General features: G+C 40.0%; 1 protein-coding gene across 1 annotated transcript; it reads left to right on the top strand.

The window, feature by feature from the left end:
* The first annotated feature begins 123 nt into the window (after positions 1–123).
* Positions 124–18,302, top strand: PRDX5 (peroxiredoxin 5). The gene is made up of 6 exons (XM_063438081.1): positions 124–259; positions 4,377–4,511; positions 8,093–8,224; positions 15,889–15,927; positions 17,152–17,216; positions 18,010–18,302. Exons 1-6 carry the CDS (start codon positions 173–175, stop codon positions 18,113–18,115), a joined length of 564 nt encoding a protein of 187 aa, XP_063294151.1. The 5' UTR covers positions 124–172; the 3' UTR covers positions 18,116–18,302.
* The last annotated feature ends 90 nt before the right edge of the window (positions 18,303–18,392 follow it).

The raw sequence follows: 18,392 nt of genomic DNA, 5'->3' as shown, positions 1-18,392 counted from the left end.
GTAACCTGCTCGCGCACTCTGTGGGCGGGGCTTCATGCTGGGATGTGCGCCTGCGCAGTGAGGGAGATCAACCCTTTTTTTTTATTCTCCCGCAGTCAGGCGATCCTAAAATGTGGGCGTATCCAACAAGTTCCAATGGCCCCGCCCCTGTGCTAACCTGCCCTTGATTGTCATGGCTTTTAGAATCCCCGTATCATTCCTCCTCCTGTCACCGCTGAGAGCAACTCGGAGCGGCGGAGCACGAGCCATGTCAATCAAGGTAATCACTGACCGATCCGCAAACCTACCTTATACCGACATATAGTGTTATATAATGCAGCGGCCAGCGGGAGGGGGGGGGGAGCAGGGGAGACAGCCCAGGTGTCACTGAGCTCGCACCCAGCCAGACACAACATGAGAATACTGCCAGAATTATAAGGGGTTATTCACTAAACTCCGAGTTCTAATGAAGTGAAATCCAAACATCAAATCTGGGGATCAAATAGCCGATTAAAAAAAATTATATATATATATATATATATATATATATATATATATATATATATATATATACACAACTCAGCCATAGTCTCTGTTTTAGGCAGAATTTTGCCATTTGATTTTGATTGAATATAGTTCAGAGTTTAGTGGGTAACCCTTAATTGAACGAAAAGTCAGCTGTGGTTTATTCGCTAAATTACTGAACTGCAGCAAATTAAAATCTGAATGGAAAAACAATATCAGGCTAATATAGCCAAGAATTGACTATAACGTAGTTGAAGCAGTATTCAAAATCAGCTTTTTTTTTGCGTATACAGTATACGTTTGCGTTGCACATTGCTGCAGTTAAGAGCTAAGTGAAGAAACCCTAGCTTTCAGATTGGAAAAATCTCACTTCCGCTTTGTATTCTAAAGGATTTACAAATTGGCAAATAATCTTGGTAGTGTTTTAATAATAGCCAAGAAACATCTGCAAGGTCTGTTTTGTTTTGTTTTTTTTTTTGTTTTTTTATCTGTAGATTTTTTACATTTTCTAATATCTCCTTATTCAAGACAGGATTCTAAATGCATAAAAAAAAAAAAAGAGAGAGAGAGAGAACAAGATAGGACGTAAATAAAAAGTGAGCACTGTCATGTAGTGTCGCCTTATTATGTGAGATTGTCTATGGAAATCCTTATGGGATCTTTCATACAATCTGTTATATGCACTTACAAGAGTTCAGTAGCCACAGCAGCTCCTGGCATGTGACGTTGCCAGAAGCGAATTAATTTTGGCAGCGGAAACATGGTGATGATGAATAGGGAGGCTTTAAGAATATTTCCTTAACTGTTCTTCCAGCCACCATTATACAAGTGAACATGACTGTGAGAGGGTTAGCCAAAGACTCATAAGTGACAGAAGTGCTTTAACATACACTTGAATTTCCCACCTCAAAAACCAATACTAACAATGTTAATTAGTGTTTGTACCTTTAAAAATATATACATTATATAGTTGTTATACAAAACTTGGAAATTCTAGTCTACACACATACTGTTGTTTAGAGTAAATACAATTCGTGATTTTGTTAAGAGATTAGCAAATATGATATTTTCAAAACAGACCAACTACAGGTTCCCAAACTGTATGTTATATTACAAGATTCTATTCGTTTGGTTTGGTTTAGGGCTAGAATCTTTTAATCATAGGGCAGCATTTGGACATTCATCACGTGCCCAAAAATGCATGGAAGTCAGACTCTCTGATGTGTCTGCTGTCTTTGATTAAGCCTTTTCTGTTAGTGATATGTCAGAAGAGCTGGGGAGACAGAAACGCATCATCTCTGTCTCCCCAGCAACCTTCCTGCAGAATGTTATTAATGTGAGAGTGATTGTAGTAATGGTGGGAGCTGCAATGTGCTGCTCCTGCCTAGGATTGGAACTCCCACTAATAGTTGCTGCCCTGAGATCGGGGGTCTCTCACTGCACTGTATCAGTCACACCATGTTTTATGGTACTTACCATAGTGTGGAATGCACTTGATTTGCTGTAAACAATTGGTCATATTTGCAGTTGAAATTTCTGGCAGATCGTGTTCTAACAAATATATGGGTGTGTGTATGTAGTGATGTATTTGGGTGAACGCCAGTCATGTGTAACTAATGCGGTACAATCAAACAGTCCGGAGACTTCTTATAGGCTCACAACAGCATTGGTAATACAAACATGTGTTCCTAACGCTATCGTGTTACTATACCTATTTAGTTGTGTTCCTCCCTCCCCTCCGGGTGTACTTACTTATTCCATGGTCACAACACCTCCTTCTTTATGATATTATGCAATGCATCACAATTGAGAGGCAAGTGCGCATGCGCATTGGGATAAAGTGGCCTGGGTGCCTTTAGTGTCCCTTTATTTGCAACAAAAAAAAAGAGTAAAATGCACACACTAAAAAGGGGGGGGGGGGGGAATACTTCCTGCAGGGTGCTCCGGAAAGGGAGGGCCAATCCCTGAAGACATAAAATTGAAAAAAATAAATATCCAGGCACACCGGAGGTTTCTTCTAAAATGCAGCCTTTATTTAAAACCAGGAAGTCTTTAAATAAAGACTGCATTTTAGAAGAAACCTCAGGTGTGCCTGGATATATTTTTTCTTTCATTTAGTGTCCTTTTAAACCATGCGAACAAACTTTGGTTGTGATAAGTTGTCTTCAGAGCCCCTTGATGGAATCATTTTCCAATAACACTCACAAACCATTCTATCATGTTTTATATCTTTTCTATATTATAAGGTATGCTATCACCCATTTGCCGTTAAATGGGAAATCTCACAACACACACTTAAACTCTAAGATGCACACAAAGCTTTTTATTGACTTGATTATGTATGTTTGGTTGAATATGCTAGGTAGCAGTTATATGCAAATGTTTCTCATATTATCGAAAAATACATGTTGCTGTTTAGCCCTGCATTTTCATCTCTTTCTGAATAATTGTTTCCCTGTATTGCACAGTGGGATGTCATATTGTGCAATATGGACATGATCTGACAGTTAAAATATAGTGTGGTTACGGAACAATGTGGTGTTGCAGTACCTTCAACTGCAATAGAATTTGGAACAAGTAGCATTCTGGAGTTGCAAAAGTTTTAAAAGGGAGCATCTCTCAAAATCTTACCTTACTTGATTATTCTAACTCTGTACCTATGGATTTTGTGTATATGTGTTTAACCCCTAAGGACACATGACATGTGTGACATGTCATGATTCCCTTTTATTCCAGAAGTTTGGTCCTTAAGGGGTTAAAGGTTTACTCCAACCCAAAAAAAAAAAATACAGTGTAAATAAAAATAATTTTTAGCTACACCACCCCTTCCCAAAAAATACAAAGGATTGAGCAGAAAAGGACTTGCCAACGCATTTTGAGGCAAAGTTCTTCCTGCAGCCCAATTCTCCTCCAGTGACATCACTGACCCTTACTGCAGGGTGAGGAACGTCCCAGAGCATGGACTGCTGAGAGGACTTGGGTGGCTAATTGCTAGGAAATTCGATACAATATGAACGTATTGCTTACAAGGTTTACAGAAATGAAGTTGCAAGACATACAATACTAATAAGAGGAAGTAAGTGTAAGGGGATATGGAGGAAAATAGGTATAAACAGCATGGAGTTTAGACTTGATTAAAGGTAGTTTAATTGCTTGCAGATGATATTGCAGAATTTCAGAAATGTTTGGTTTTGAGAGGGAAATTGGGGTGTAGGTTTGAACAAGAAATGTAAAGGATATGCATGTACTGTAGATTTATACAAGCGATAAGAGTGCTCCATTTGTATAAACTTTTTGGAAGAAGTTTGGTGAAAGTGCATTAAAAAAGGTTACTACAAGGCAGGATAGCCATCTTGGAAAACCAGGGCTCGGCCTCCAGCTCTGCAGGCCTAACATACATTATATCCATTAACTACTGTAAAATGACACAAATGTATTTGTAATGTGTTACTGATGACAGTTTGACTGGTTGCTGAAATTGTGTAATGTTGGACATTATACTTTAGAATTTGTTATAAAAGAAGTATTGCTAATGGGGAAAATCCCCGCCGTGTTAAATGTAAAAAAAAAACCTACAAGGAAGTTTATAATAAAGTCCTGTACATAGTTTTTGGGTGTGTCTGTCTTACTATCTGTCTGTCTGTCTGTCTATCTATCAGTGCAAATGAGGCACAAAGAGGAAATTTGTGAAGAGTTTCTTCTTTTAACGTACAAGATCCAGCGGTCTCGTGGTGAGCCTGAAAAGGTGCCAGTTCCTCTACCTATTTGTGCTTTTGCTGAAATTAAATCAAACCAACTGGTGTCTGTCTGATGGGCAGAAGACATTGACAGCTGCGGTTTTCCAGTTATCCTCACTGTTTCTCTCTCTGCAGGTTGGAGACTCACTTCCGGACGTGCAGGTGTTTGAAGGGAACCCTGGCAACAAGATCAGTCTGAGGGAGGTGTTTAGTGGGAAGAAAGGTGTGCTGTTCGGGGTCCCAGGGGCCTTTACTCCGGGCTGTTCAAAGGTGAAAGCAGGAAATAATTGTATGATTCAATGCTGTTCTAAAGTGTAATATTTACAGATGCTATGTCCCTTTTTTTTTGTAGAGCCAAGGTTATACCATCTACTTCACATTAATAACCTTAATAAATAAAATACTAAGGGAACACGATAGGCATTAAAACAAGACTGATGCATTTGATAGGATTTGGTCTCATTAATGTGCTCTAATACATATTTTTTTTTTTTTTTTTTTTTTGTTTAATGCGTAGCTAAGATGGTGGACAGTGAGCTCAGTTGCTGGAGGGGTGCAGCAGTAGTTCAGTCTGTGTGTGTGTGTGTCAATGAAGGGGCAGTAGTTCCCCGTTTGCGCGTGTGTGTGTGTGTGTGTGTCAGGGAGGTGGTGTGGAAGTGCTTCCCAGTTTGTGTGTGTGTCAGGAAGAGAGTGTGGCAGGGGTTCCCAATTTGTGTGTGTGTGTGTGTGTGTGTGTGTCAGGAAGAGAGTGTTTGTGTGTGTGTGTGAGACGGAGTTCCTGTACTCCAACCGAGTACCTCCGCCCAATCTGCTTCCTAGCTGTTGAGAAGTGAATCTAGAATGCTTAAACCCCAGTCTGGGAGGCAACAAGACTTGACTGGGGTTTCTCTGGAGCTTTTCTATCCGATCAGGCTACACATGTAATTTCTATTGCCTTTACAAAGGCACCTGTGACTCTCAGGCTTAGTTCTCTTGATTTATCCGAGTACTAGAGGGATCGTGCAGCCAGCCAACCGATCCTAAGACCCTGTTACTGGGATCCCTAAAAATCCACATAGGTTACAAGTTCCAATAGGAACTAACATGCAAAGCTTTACTTTTACGTGGGACCAGCCTATATGATCATTACAGAATATTATTAAACAAGCAACTAAAATTAATACATGCACTAGATAATACCAATAACATTTTCAAACACAATAAATAGCAATAATATATACGTTTAACTACATATTTTGTTGCCCTCATTTGCATACAAGTCTTATGCGAATGAACACACTTCTAGACCAAGCATGTCAAACTCGCGGCCCAGCGAGCCGCGAGTGCATGCTCAGTGTCATAGCAAACTATGACGTCATATTCCGGCACCTGGCATCACTAAACCGCGCGCGGGAGCAGTGAGGATCAGGAAGGACCTCAAGGAAATGCCACCCATTGGCTCCATAAGGTAGGGAGCAATAAAGAAAAGTGTGTCTGTCAGCGAGTGAGTGTGTGCCTGTCTGTCAGTGTGTGCCTGTCTGTCAGTGTGTGCCTGTCTGTCAGTGAGTGTGTGCGGCCCACATAAACTTAAACCTTTTGACAGTACTATGTACTGTGGCACTGATTGCAAAATGGAATGGTAGTTAGTATTAGAAATGGCATTGAAAAGTTTAGAAATAATATTGATCTCTCCTAAAAGGGGCTTTCATAGTAGAGTATAGTGATTGCAGTTTCGTAGAGCTTCCCCTGCCCAGGCAATATACTTTATTATACTAACCTGCATTTTAGTTTGCAATTGGCACAGGCAGCATTGCAAACTAAAATGCCCGTATATTTTAGATGTGTGTACAGGTACTGACAGTATGAAATACATGGTTCTTATAAACAATCATTTACTTAATCTAAACCAAAGCTGACTGATGTTTTAGACTGAAATCGCTGGCAAACTGCCAAACGCAGAGGAAAAAAATTCAAACTAAAAGTTATTTATAAACTTTTTTCTTTCTTTAAATGTTAGTTAATGCACATGTATTTAATGTTCATACAGCTGATGCATTAACAAGAGAATGTCAGCCCTGAATGCAAATTAATCAGTTCTAAAAGAAGATATTTGGGATTATTGTGCATTGTTTTCAGGAAATACCTCTTCTCCGTTTGGAGCCAACTTCACACAAAAAAAACAAACTGGAATGCTGTAGTTAAATATAGATTTAGTGGAATAGTTTTTAAGGATTTCTCATATTTTTGTTTTTAAAACCAGTCAGATTTCCCCAAGTGTAAATTTTTTTTTTTTTTTTTTTTTTTGCAAACCTTTTATTTGTAAAAGTTTGACGCACAGTATATAGGTACAGTAGAAGAATATAGCAGTCGGTGGAGAATGCACCCACAAGGGGCGGCAGCAATATGCATGCTTCACTATCATTCTCAAAGGGATATAGCATCTTAAGTGTGCAATATACTGGGTCCTTGGTGTCCCCAAGAGAAAGGAACACAGTAAGAGGAGATCTGGGCTTGGGAGGAAGGGATGAGAGAGCACGAAAGGGAGAGAAAAAAGAGAGGATGAGGGTTTATTTGGTCATATTGGCTCATTTAGCCTGAGGGCTCTGTCTTATTCAGTTAATGGAACGTATTGAATCCAGGTCCAAGTGGCCATGTATTTGTCCATGGTCAAAGAGGCCCCAAGTGTAACTTGATTCCTTGCAGATATGATTATTATTTATGTAATGCAAAAAAAAAAAATATATATATATATATATATATATATATATATATATATATATATATATATATATATATATATATACACATACACACACGGTGTGAGTTAATATATATAAATAATACGAAATAATACATAAAATGCGATATTGTAATAAAAATTACAAAAATGTTAAGACAAAATTCCAGATACCATTATATTTTAGTAGATTATTCTGCATTAGTTTTCCAGGTTGTTATAATTTAATTGTGTTTCCCACATTTTATTTATTGTTATGCCAACATATTCTTTAGCGCTTTACAATTGTAGAAAAGGGATAACAAGTAGTTTGACATATCAGAGACAAGAGTTAAAAAAAGCCCTGCTCAAACAAGCTTACAATCTGAGACAGAACTCTTTCATGGCAAATTCTTTTTACAATAAGATCAGTAAAAATCAATAGCGGCTAATCTCCTGCTTCTATTTGAAGTTATTTGAACTTTGGTAAATCAAACAGTGTCCTACATTTATTTTTATTGTATTAGTTTAGAAATATCGAAATTTCTCGATTTTTAATCAAAAAGTGATTTTCAGAGGCATGTGTAACACATCTTAGAACTTGCCTTCCTGTAACCCAGAAAATTTAGATTCTGAGTGTCTGTCAAAAAGCAATCAATACTCCCAACCGATTCAAGTAAATGTTAGTATGTTGTTATTGCTGACCACCTTTATATGTCATACCTGTAGAAGAAGTCTGCCTCAGACACAGCAGGTCTGAATATGGAAATAAACATTTTGTGTTAGAGGCCTTGTTAATAAGCAGCGGAATTAGTCATGGTATGTATATCTTGCTACTGATCCCTGTGTCTAATCCTTAAGGTGTGGATTGGTTAGTGATCGGCATGTTCTGTAGGACTGTGACTCCTGATGTGCACAGCCATCCTCTGACATGTTAAGTTTTCTGCAGAGGGCTAGGAGACCGTCTTCTTTGCTTGGGTTTGTTGCAGGTTGTTAAGGTTTTAGTTACCCTGCTACGTGCTGCCCTTTCCTGTTGGTTTCAAAGTCTGCCCTTTAAAAAAAATCTATATTTTGGTATACAATTACTTTAATGCATGTACAAATTCTGAATCTGTGCATTGAATTACGTGGTAACAGGGATTACTTTCATCTGCAGACACATCTTCCTGGCTATGTGGAAAAGAATGCAGAACTTAAGTCGCATGGAGTAGACGTGGTGGCATGCATCTCGGTCAATGATGTGTTCGTGATGACTGAGTGGGGGAAAGCACATGGAGCAGAGGGCAAGGTGAGCAAACACAATTTGACTAGTGGGTACTTACATGGCACCCAGCAGTATAAGAACTTAGGGAATTCTCTACGGTAAGAAAAGCTCTTATTATGCAGTGAAGAGCTCCACTAGATTCTGTTCAGGACTCTGTCGGCGAATCATCTCTTTAGTGATTGGTTGTATTGAAAAGTTGTGGGATTTGACAATCATGACAATATCAAACATTTGCTTAGTGCCTCAAAAGTCAGATATACCAACAGTGGCACCTTACAGGTATTACCCAGGCACCACGGAGTGGTAATTGGCTGCTTATTACTCTGGGGCAACATCAGGGGCTTCTGGGAGTCTGAATAAACGATGATCCTGCATAATCTGGCTATTTCTAGATATCTTGAGTATGAGGGAGTCCAGCAATATTTGGTTATAATTGGGGATTGAAAAGACCCCATCTGAAGTAGGCTACATTGTCTGCTTCTGCATGTGATTTAACATTAAAGGACCAGTCTAGGTACCATTACCACTACCGTCCACTGTAGTGATTATGGTGTGAGGAGTACCCTGTGGCTCTCCCAAAGAAAAAGGTCCACCAGTTTTCCTTGACACGTACCTGGGTCCTAACAGATTCCAGCAGTCTGGTATCCTTTTGTGATAATACCAATACAGAAGTTCTCCTCCTGCATTATTAATGTCAGTTCTGGCTGTATTTGGATTGAATTCATGGGCTGAGATTGTTAATTGACACCCTCAGCCAATGAACTTCAAATATGGCCAAACTTCAGACAAATCTGAATTTGTCATTCTGTGTGTCTGTGTATTTGCATGTGTGTCAGTGTGTACCTGTTTCTGTGTTTGTATCTATTATTATTGTGTGTATCTGCAGGTATGTCAGTGTATGTGTCTGTTTATCTGTATGTGTGTTACTGTATGTCTGTGTATTTGTATGTTTGTCAGTGTGTGTATACGTGTGTCCACGTAGCTATATGTATGCCAGAGTGTATCTATGTATCTGCATGCATGTCAGTGTATGCACCTCTGTATCTATCTTTGTATGTCTGCATTTCTGTAACTGTGTGTATATATATGTCCTTGCATGATTTTTATCTCAGTGAAATATTAGTGCAGCCCACACCCATTAATTTCTGATGAAGTGGACCACTGCAGAAAAAACTTGGATACCCCGGGACTAGAGGATCCTCTGAGGACCCAGATAAGTGTCAAACCATTTGAAAACTGAGATATACTGTGATAGTTGTTATGATGCCTAGACTGCCACTTTTAAAGACACTATGGTGTTAGGAATACAGTTTTGTATTATTAACACCACAGTGTCACCTTGCTCCGACCGTGAAACGGTTAAAACAAACTTTAAACACTTAACTGTTACCAGTGCTGAGGGACCTCAGCGTTATCTGGGAACCTAATGTGCATGCGCGGAGAGTACCCTGTGCGCATCAAGTGTTCCCCATGTGAAAACATTGACTCAATGTTTTCCTATGGGGTTTTCGAAGACACTGGATGACCTAATGTACAGCGTGAGGACGTCCGGAGTTAAACTTTGTGAAACTGCAGAAAGTGCCTCTGGGGGCTGTCTGGAAGAGGCAGTCTTAACCTTGCAACGAAACTATACCGATTCTCTAAAGCTGCAGTGTTTTCACTTGGAGGGTTTAGGGGGCCACAACACTGCTCCCAGACCACTTCAGTGAGATGGTGGTAAATTATTGAAAGGTGGTAAATTATTGTAAGTAAAATTTATGAAAAAAGTATTTCCCTCAAATAGGATACCAGAAATGTATCCTGTGTAAAAATGCCAAAACTTGTCAGTTATTAATGCACAGAAACTCCAAAGAATCAGTCATGAAGGCTTTAAGTGAATCAAGTCTCCAAAGCCCTGATTGCATCTATGATTATAGTGCTATACACTACAAACCACAGAATTCATACCTGTCCACTAAGACCTTGGTTCTGGTCTCTTAAATGGACACTATAGTTACCAGAACAACTAGAGCTTAATGTATAGAGTATAGTCAGTCCCTGTAGGCTTTTTGCAGTAAACACTGTCTTTTCAGAGAAAATGCAGTGTGTACATTACAGCCTAGGGACACCTCCAATGGCCATTTCTCAGATGGCCACTGAACGTGCTTCCTGGGGTAATGCTGCATGAAGACACTTAATTGATTGAATGCATCTCTATGAGGAGATGCTGATTGGCCAGGGTTTGGCTCTGCCCCGCCTCCCTGACAATCTCAGCCAATCCATCAATCACTTATTATTATGTCAGCCAAAGTGGCGGTTCAGGGACAGGGCTAGCGCCGCCAGACCGATGGAGAGCTGGATACAAAGTAAGTTTTAACCATTTCTAAGGGGACAGGGGCGGTGCAAGCCACCTAAATGGTGGTTTTAACACTATAGGTACAGGAGAACATTTTTGTGTTACTGATCCTATAGTGTTCCTTTAAATGTTGAGTCTTTCTTTCAGAATCACACCCTGCCTAATAAAGGCCTGGTGGGGGCGATGCCAAGGGAAACTTTACCATCTTTCCTGTCCTATCCTTTCCTCTCTTACAAACTCTTACAAAATATTTGACATCTGGGTGGTGATATGGTCTTATAATTCTAACCTATTTTACGATTTGAATGTGAAACAATGAGAAAATCTGCTTATATGCTGTACGCAATCCATCCATATATAGATGTGCTTTGTTTAATCTTTTACTCTGCTACCCTTTGTATCAAAACCAATAAATCTTTTAAATAAAGATCGTCAAAAATGGAGTTGTATGGGGCGGAGCCTGGCAGCGAAACGGGCCGTTCGCCATTGCCGCAAGCTCCGACAACCACGGGCTCAATCCGACGAAAATCGGCTAAAAGCATCACCATCCACCAGCACAAATAGCACCATTGCTCGGAGGGGAACCCCCGGAACCGACTGATGCCATTCCGGTACACCCCGAAGCAGGCAAAGCCAAAATCTAGAGCCCAGGCCTACCTTCCATCTGCCCACCACGGCCTGGATTACTTGTTTGACGGGGACTTCCTGGACGACGCGTGGGACACGTCCCAGCACAACTCCGATCACGGAACTTTCGGAATGGGGCGCAGATCGCGGAAACCCCAACCAGGTACAGCACAGCCTGATATCAGCACACTGCTACAAAAACAAACACCCGCCAAAATGGCGGCCGTACAAGGCCCTGTTCCCCCTCCAGAGCCTCACTCAGTGGAACATAGCCCTCAAGGGGTTAAACAGTCAAACCTCATACCCCAGCAGGATACCACTGAACTTGCCACTAAACAAGACCTACAACACATGCAAAACATGCTGCAAGAAATACAAAGCCTACTGCAGATCTGCCCACCCTCAAAACCAGCATGCAACACATCACTGACAAAGTACTACACACTGAGGGAGAAGTAAAAGGGATCCAAAAAGAAATCACCTCGCTGCAAGAATCCCTTTCCCAAATGCAACATACTCAAAGAAACTTGGAGGTACAGATAGCAGCCCAAGAAGACAAACTCAGAAGCAACAACATCAAAATACATGGTATCCCTGCATCAGTCTCCAAGGAAGATCTACCACACTATGTTCGACGTCTCATGCAGCCCATACTTCCCCCCCCGGGGTGGCAAGGAAACTCACCTTTGCCGGAATATACCGACTACCCACTCCAACACGGGCATCCACACTCCTCACAGGGGACACATAATGTCGGCACTCAAGGGTTAGACGCCACTCGACTTTGAAGAGTCCCAATTGACTTTTTTTACCAGGACCTAACTAGAGCTACTCTCCAATGGAGAAAAACCCTCAACGACGTCACCAGCCAGCTACGCTCAGTGGAAATACCATACCGGTGGGGAAACCCACGCCACCTCCTGGTTACACACCAAGGACACATGTACAAAATCACTTCAGGAACTGAAGCTGCCGCGCTACTATCAAAACTGGGTATACCAACCAAGACCACCCAGATCGCTTCTCCCGCTTGGGACCCAGAGACGATCGAACCATTCGTCCCGAGGACACAGAGAATGGACACCCAGGCCACTTGACAGGATGGGGGGGAGAAATCTCCTACCCCAACCTGCTTACAGGCTAAATATTGTAACTTGCCGTTTACCTATGGTTTTTCTCCTATTACTTTTTACCTTCTAACGTTAACGTTCTTCTGATTTATCCACGACTTAAGAACCGCGACTCTAGTGACGACCTAAGAGCATGCCAGGGATGGCGCCGGCACGTTAGTGCACCAGAGGAATGTGTGCTGCAGCAAGGCACACACCTTTCCCCCCCCCCCCCCCCCCCCCCCCCCGACAGCCCCTAGGTTAGGGCTACTACACCTCAAGAGTAGTTTAAACAGACCAAACAGAAACCTCTTGACAAACTACTCCCAGGACGAACCGACCGTCACCACAGACCACTTGCCAGAACCACAGATCCATTCAGGGGACATTCCCTCCTTACAAAACCTCGACTCCAAGCCTAACGCTGACTTGGTACAAACCACCCAATATGGACCACCCCTTCTCTACTAATCTAGGTCCTAGGAATGGACGCCCACAAACCAAATAGAACACCACACCTAGTATTATACCAACCCACTTCCTAGGTCTTACGACGTTTCCTAAAATATATAAAAATTGTGCTAAATTACAACATATGCGTTGAAACTCTGAAACTGATATATACATGTTAATGTTCACTATTGCATGTGATTTACTTTACCCTATGTTAAACAGCACGCAAAAATAAAGAATTTTAAAAAAAAAATGGAGTTGGTAAAGCCCTAATAATTTGATGTTCTACTGAATATATTTCCAATTTGAGAATATTAGAAAAACTAATATTTCTGCAATACTAAAACTTTATTTTACACCATACATAACAATTGTAGGTGGAAAAGAGGGTAAATCCTGCAGCTAATTTTAAGTACTTCTCCAAAAATATAAAAAAACAACATAAACCAAACAAAGAATTAATGCTGGGAGCACCACTCAAATCAAGTAAAAAATGTAATTATAGTGTGAAGAAGATTATAAAGCAGCCATATAATTTACCCAATACAACACAGTATAGTGTATACTGAAGACAGAAAATCCTCCAACATGTTTGGGAGATATAAAAAGCAAAATATAAAAAAATATAGTGGAATTATTTATTAGACACACACGACCATACGTCGTAAGCATATTGATGTTTGCCTGTGATCATGTGAGAGTTTCATGGAACCACCTTCCCCTATATTAAGTCCGTACAGATACAATAAACTTTAAGACATTAAGTGTGTATACAGCACCACACTCCTTCAGTGTACTTATTAAAATAATATTGAGAAAAGGGAAAAATTGATGCGATCACAGGCTAGCATCGGTACACGTATAACACCGCCGTAATGATGACCAGAGGAATTTTTCCTGTTCATAATCTGATGTGTGACGGAGATTGGAATTATACCGGCCCAGTGAGGGCAAAGTGTGTTTGCACAGTTTATTTGTGAGTGTATTTTAACACTTTGATTTATGTTTTGTGTCAATAAATAACTACACTATATATATTTTTTACAATTGGCTTTTTTTATTTATTTTTAATCTCCAAACAAAATAAGAGTACTTCCTGTCTCCAGGATACACTATACTGTATTGTACATGGTAACAATTGAATTATAAACTTCTTCACACTATAATATTTCACTTGATGTGGGTGGTGCTCCCAGCGCTAATTCTCAATTTGCAAAGTTGTTAGATTACCAGCATCGAAATGTTTAAATTGAAATTACAGTGTGTTGTAACAGTAATAATTTTTGCAGATTACGGGATAAATGACAGAACAAAGAGATGCCAGTTTTGTAACTCCTCGTTTGGGCACTTCTAGTTTTGTGTAACATGTTGTGCAACAGTTGCCTAAAGGGATAAGTAAAAGTGCAGTAAACCAATTGTCTCGACAAGTAAAATATGGCAAATTAGAATGTGTTTCAGATCATATTACATGTTTTAAAATGCTTTAAAATAGCATAAAATAATATATAACTGCACAAAACTATAATAGTCAACACTCAAAGACGCCAAACACAAAAACGTACGTCGTATCATTTTATTGATTATACAGTAACCTAGGTGGTAAGCAAAAAATAATATTTATACATATATATCTATCCCGGTGTGCTTTCCAATTCTTATAGAGCCAGATTGCTTACAAATTACCCAAAAACGAGAGGGAAGGGAATGTAGAATTGGACACATCGATGCAAAAGTAATAGAGGAGAGGATGCAGCCCGTGAGCTTAAAATGTTATTGAATTGTAACACTGGTCCTCTTATTACCACCTTGCATGGTTTTAAAGAGTCAAATAACTATAAAGTGCAATGCCTCGGATAGTGTTAACGCTTTCACTGCCAGGACGTTGAGTATTTTGCAATCTTTTTCATCAGTTATGTTTGTATAAAAATGTGCTATTTACTAGTGTGTGTGTGTGTCTGTGTGTGTGTGTGTGTGTACGCACACTTTCTTTTGTCAATGTAAAGTCATTATTCCAAGGAATAATAATTTATGTTTTAGTATTTTTGGTCGCCGTAAAGTAGCGAGGGATCTTACATGGTTATACACTTTTCAGACCCTGGTTTGATCACCTTTTAGGTAATTCCGTTCTATTACTGTGATCAGACCGAGCTGTGTGAAAGCATGTTATCAAGCAGCTGGAGTTGGCGATTCCTTGCCATGCGATGATCTTTAACCAGAGTGAGATTTGGGTTCCATCCCTCCCCCCATTAAAATATAAATAAAACCAAAATTGAGTCATTATCTCCCAGAAAATTCTAATTGCAATATGTAAGTTAAAATAGGCAAACCATGGTGTAGTTGGATAATTTTTCCTAGTCCTCTACTTTAGACTAAATCTTGCAATTTGTCTTTATTTTACTGCAGTTTGTTGTTCATTAAAGGACCACTCTAGGCACCCAGACGACTTCAGCTTAATGAAGTGGTCTGGGTGCCAGGTACCTCTAGGATTAACCCTTTTTTTTTATAAACATAGCAGTTTCAGAGAAACTGCTATGTTTATAATGAGGGTTAATCCAGCCTCCAAATCCTCTCGTGGCTGTCTCATTGACAGCCGCTAGAGGCGCTTGCGTGCTTCTCACTGTGAAAATCACAGTGAGAGCACGCAAGCGTCCATAGGAAAGCATTGTAAATGCTTTCCTATGCGACCGGCTGAATGCGAGCGCGGCTCCTGCCGCGCATGCGCATTCAGCCGATGACGTCGCGATCAAGATGGAGAGGAGGAGGAAAGCTCCCCGCCCGGCGCTGGAAAAAGAGGTAAGTTTAACCCCTTCCTCTCTCCAGAGCCCGGCGGGAGGGGGTCCCTGAGGGTGGGGGCACCCTCAGGGTACTCTAGTGCCAGGAAAACGAGTATGTTTTCCTGGCACTAGAGTGGTCCTTTAAAGAAACTTGGATAGTACGATTGACAAAACCTATGGGAGGTGGTCGATAGTCAGTCACATATGTCTGGCAGTGAAAGGTTTAAAGAGACACACCAGCTTTGCATTGACAGACTTTAAAAATATATATATATATATATATTTTATTCATTAGATGGACCATGCTTTGCAAAATGAAAAATGACACCAGCTGATGCAATGAACCCATGCAGTTTAGCTCGCTAACAGATTCTCTTTCTCTTTCTGTAGGTTCGTATGCTGGCTGATCCCACTGGAGCATTTGGCATGGTCAGTGCTGCGTGTGCCAAGTTCCTTCCTATTCTTAGCAACTGTGCCTTGGGCCTTCGCAATCATGCATGATGCTACTGGCAAAATAACTTGTCTGTTGTGTTTGCATAATCTTGCATATCAGACCCATAATCGTTTTTTCACAAAGTGTTTTGCTAAGCTTTGTTTTCCAGTAACCTACCTGGCTGGTTGGTTGGGTGGCTTTTTCTAGATGTGTGTGTGTGTGTGTGTGTGTGTGTGTGTGTGTGTGTATATATATATATATATATATATATATATATATATATATATATATATATATATATTTATTTATTTTGTTGTACTAAATAATAAAAAATAAAGCCTGAAAAAACAACTTTTGATAGAAAATGAGTGTGTTGTGTCATAAGTTTCCACGGCATGTAGTGAGTACACTGCAGCTATGGATTCTGGGTAATGGTGTGCAGATAAGATGATTTGCATATTTAAAGAAGGAAAAACTACCACAACAAGAGGACAAGAGGACGTAGTCTTAAATTAGAGGGGCAAACGTTTAAAAATATCAGGAAGTATTACTTTACTGAGAGGGTAGTGGGTGCATGGAATAGCCTTCCAGCTGAAGTGGTAGAGGTTAACACAGTAAAGGAGTTTAAGCATGCGTGGGATAGGCTATAAGATAAGGCCAGGGACTAATGAAAGTATTCAGAAAATTGGGCAGACTAGATGGGCCGAATAGTTCTTATCTGCCGTCACATTCTATGTTTCCATCTAGTGATTTCCTTTAATGGTTTTGGCTTGCATTCTTTTAAATGCCAATACTGTGTAGCTCCCATGTATCTCTCACTAACATGGCTGCAGAGAAAACACATGGAAGAAAGCATGGATAGGTGGGTCCTCTATTGGCCATTTATATATAGATTTAAAGGAATCAGCCCTTGAAACGAGTATATTATATACATATGCACGTTTTAAAAACTGAAAGACAATTGCACAAGGTCTACAAGAACTCAGCTCTTAGTTAAGGGCTGAGAGTGAAGGGGAAAGTATTACACAAAAACAACACAGCAATAACTTAAGGCTGGTGTTTACTAAATTCCTATAAATTAAAAATATGCATTTTGCAAAGTTTGTGTGATTGATGTTCACAGTGTTCTGTATCTCACATTTGGTTATTAATTTGCTGTCTGGCGTAGAGAACTGTATCAATATTTCCTTTTATAATTTGTCTCTCCTTGCTTCCCTCAGGCTACAGGACTTGCCCTAGATAAGGATGAATTGTTGGCTCTGTTTGGAAACCAGAGATGCAAGAGGTGAGTGAATCAACACTCCCCCTGCTGGCCAGATGAAAAGCAGCATGTCATGTTCTGCAGACTATCAAATACATACACTATATAACACACCTCCGATAACCACACATTTTTCTTTGCAGTTCCCTGTAGATGTGCTTAGTGCGTCTACCTGCAGTTAGTCATACTCCTCTCTAATGAGAGCTGTCTCTTTAAATGGACACTTTAAGCACCAAAACTACTACATCTTATTGTAAACAAAATTTTGTTTTGTTTTGGTTTATTATGCATTGTATAGACCATGCACAAAAATATGTTGTTAAAATGAAAAAAGATAAAATTAAAAAATAAATATATATATATATATTCTACATTTTCTGTAGATGTACTTAGTGCACCTGCAGTTACAGTCAGACTCCTCTCTAACTAGAGTTGTCTCTAAATGGACACATTAAGCACCAAAACTACTAACATCTTGATGTAGGTTTTGATGTATAAGCCATGTCTCTGCAGTCTTAAAATTGTAAACATTGCTGTCAGTCAGCCACAAGGTGCAGGGGTCTCAATGTCCACTCACCCAGTGGCCACTGGCCACGTTGTCCTCTACCATGGGGGCCACAAATCTGTACTCCTGTACACACAGCTACACACTGCCATAAACACAGAATTTATGCTTGCCACTTCACATTTTTTTTTGTTTTCTTTTATTTTAGTGTGCAGTGCCAATGTGTGAACCTTAGGATCTTATATTTTTTAATGTTCTTGTTCCTTTAATAATATTGTCAATGCAAAGTATTTAACGGTTCTTCCCCTTTAGGTTTTCTCTGGTGGTTGAAGGTGGGAAGGTGAAATCCATTAACGTAGAAGACGATGGGACAGGTCTAACATGCAGCCTAGCAGCAAATCTTTTTTCTCAGCTCTGAGCCAGGATCAGAACAAGCCAAGATTTGCACTACATCAGTAGAGTATCCACCGAGTAATATCTCCTGAATATCAAAAAGATCTCAAGTAGTCTTTGTGTGATGTAGAAAGCTCCGACCTATATACAAGAACCGCTAAGATATTGCAGTCTGTTTACAGCTACATATTTTAATAAATGCGTGGAAAGATTCTGGCTTCCTGCTTTATTTACTGTAGTGAACAGAAGCTTCTATCACATGTTCCAATAATCTAGTAATATATTTGTAGATTGAATAGCTG

This window comes from Pelobates fuscus, chromosome 12, assembly GCF_036172605.1.
Source record: "Pelobates fuscus isolate aPelFus1 chromosome 12, aPelFus1.pri, whole genome shotgun sequence".
Lineage (NCBI taxonomy): Eukaryota > Metazoa > Chordata > Amphibia > Anura > Pelobatidae > Pelobates > Pelobates fuscus.
Note: the sequence above shows the minus strand (reverse complement) of the source record. Positions and strands in the feature narration are given on the sequence as shown.

Coding starts and splice junctions, on each gene's coding strand:
- PRDX5 (XM_063438081.1), top strand. CDS start 173: ATGGCTTTTAGAATCCCCGTATCATTCCTCCTCCTGTCACCGCTGAGA. Junction 4,512..8,092: donor TTACTCCGGGCTGTTCAAAG/GTGAAAGCAGGA, acceptor TTTCATCTGCAG/ACACATCTTCCTGGCTATGT. Junction 17,217..18,009: donor GGAAACCAGAGATGCAAGAG/GTGAGTGAATCA, acceptor CTTCCCCTTTAG/GTTTTCTCTGGTGGTTGAAG.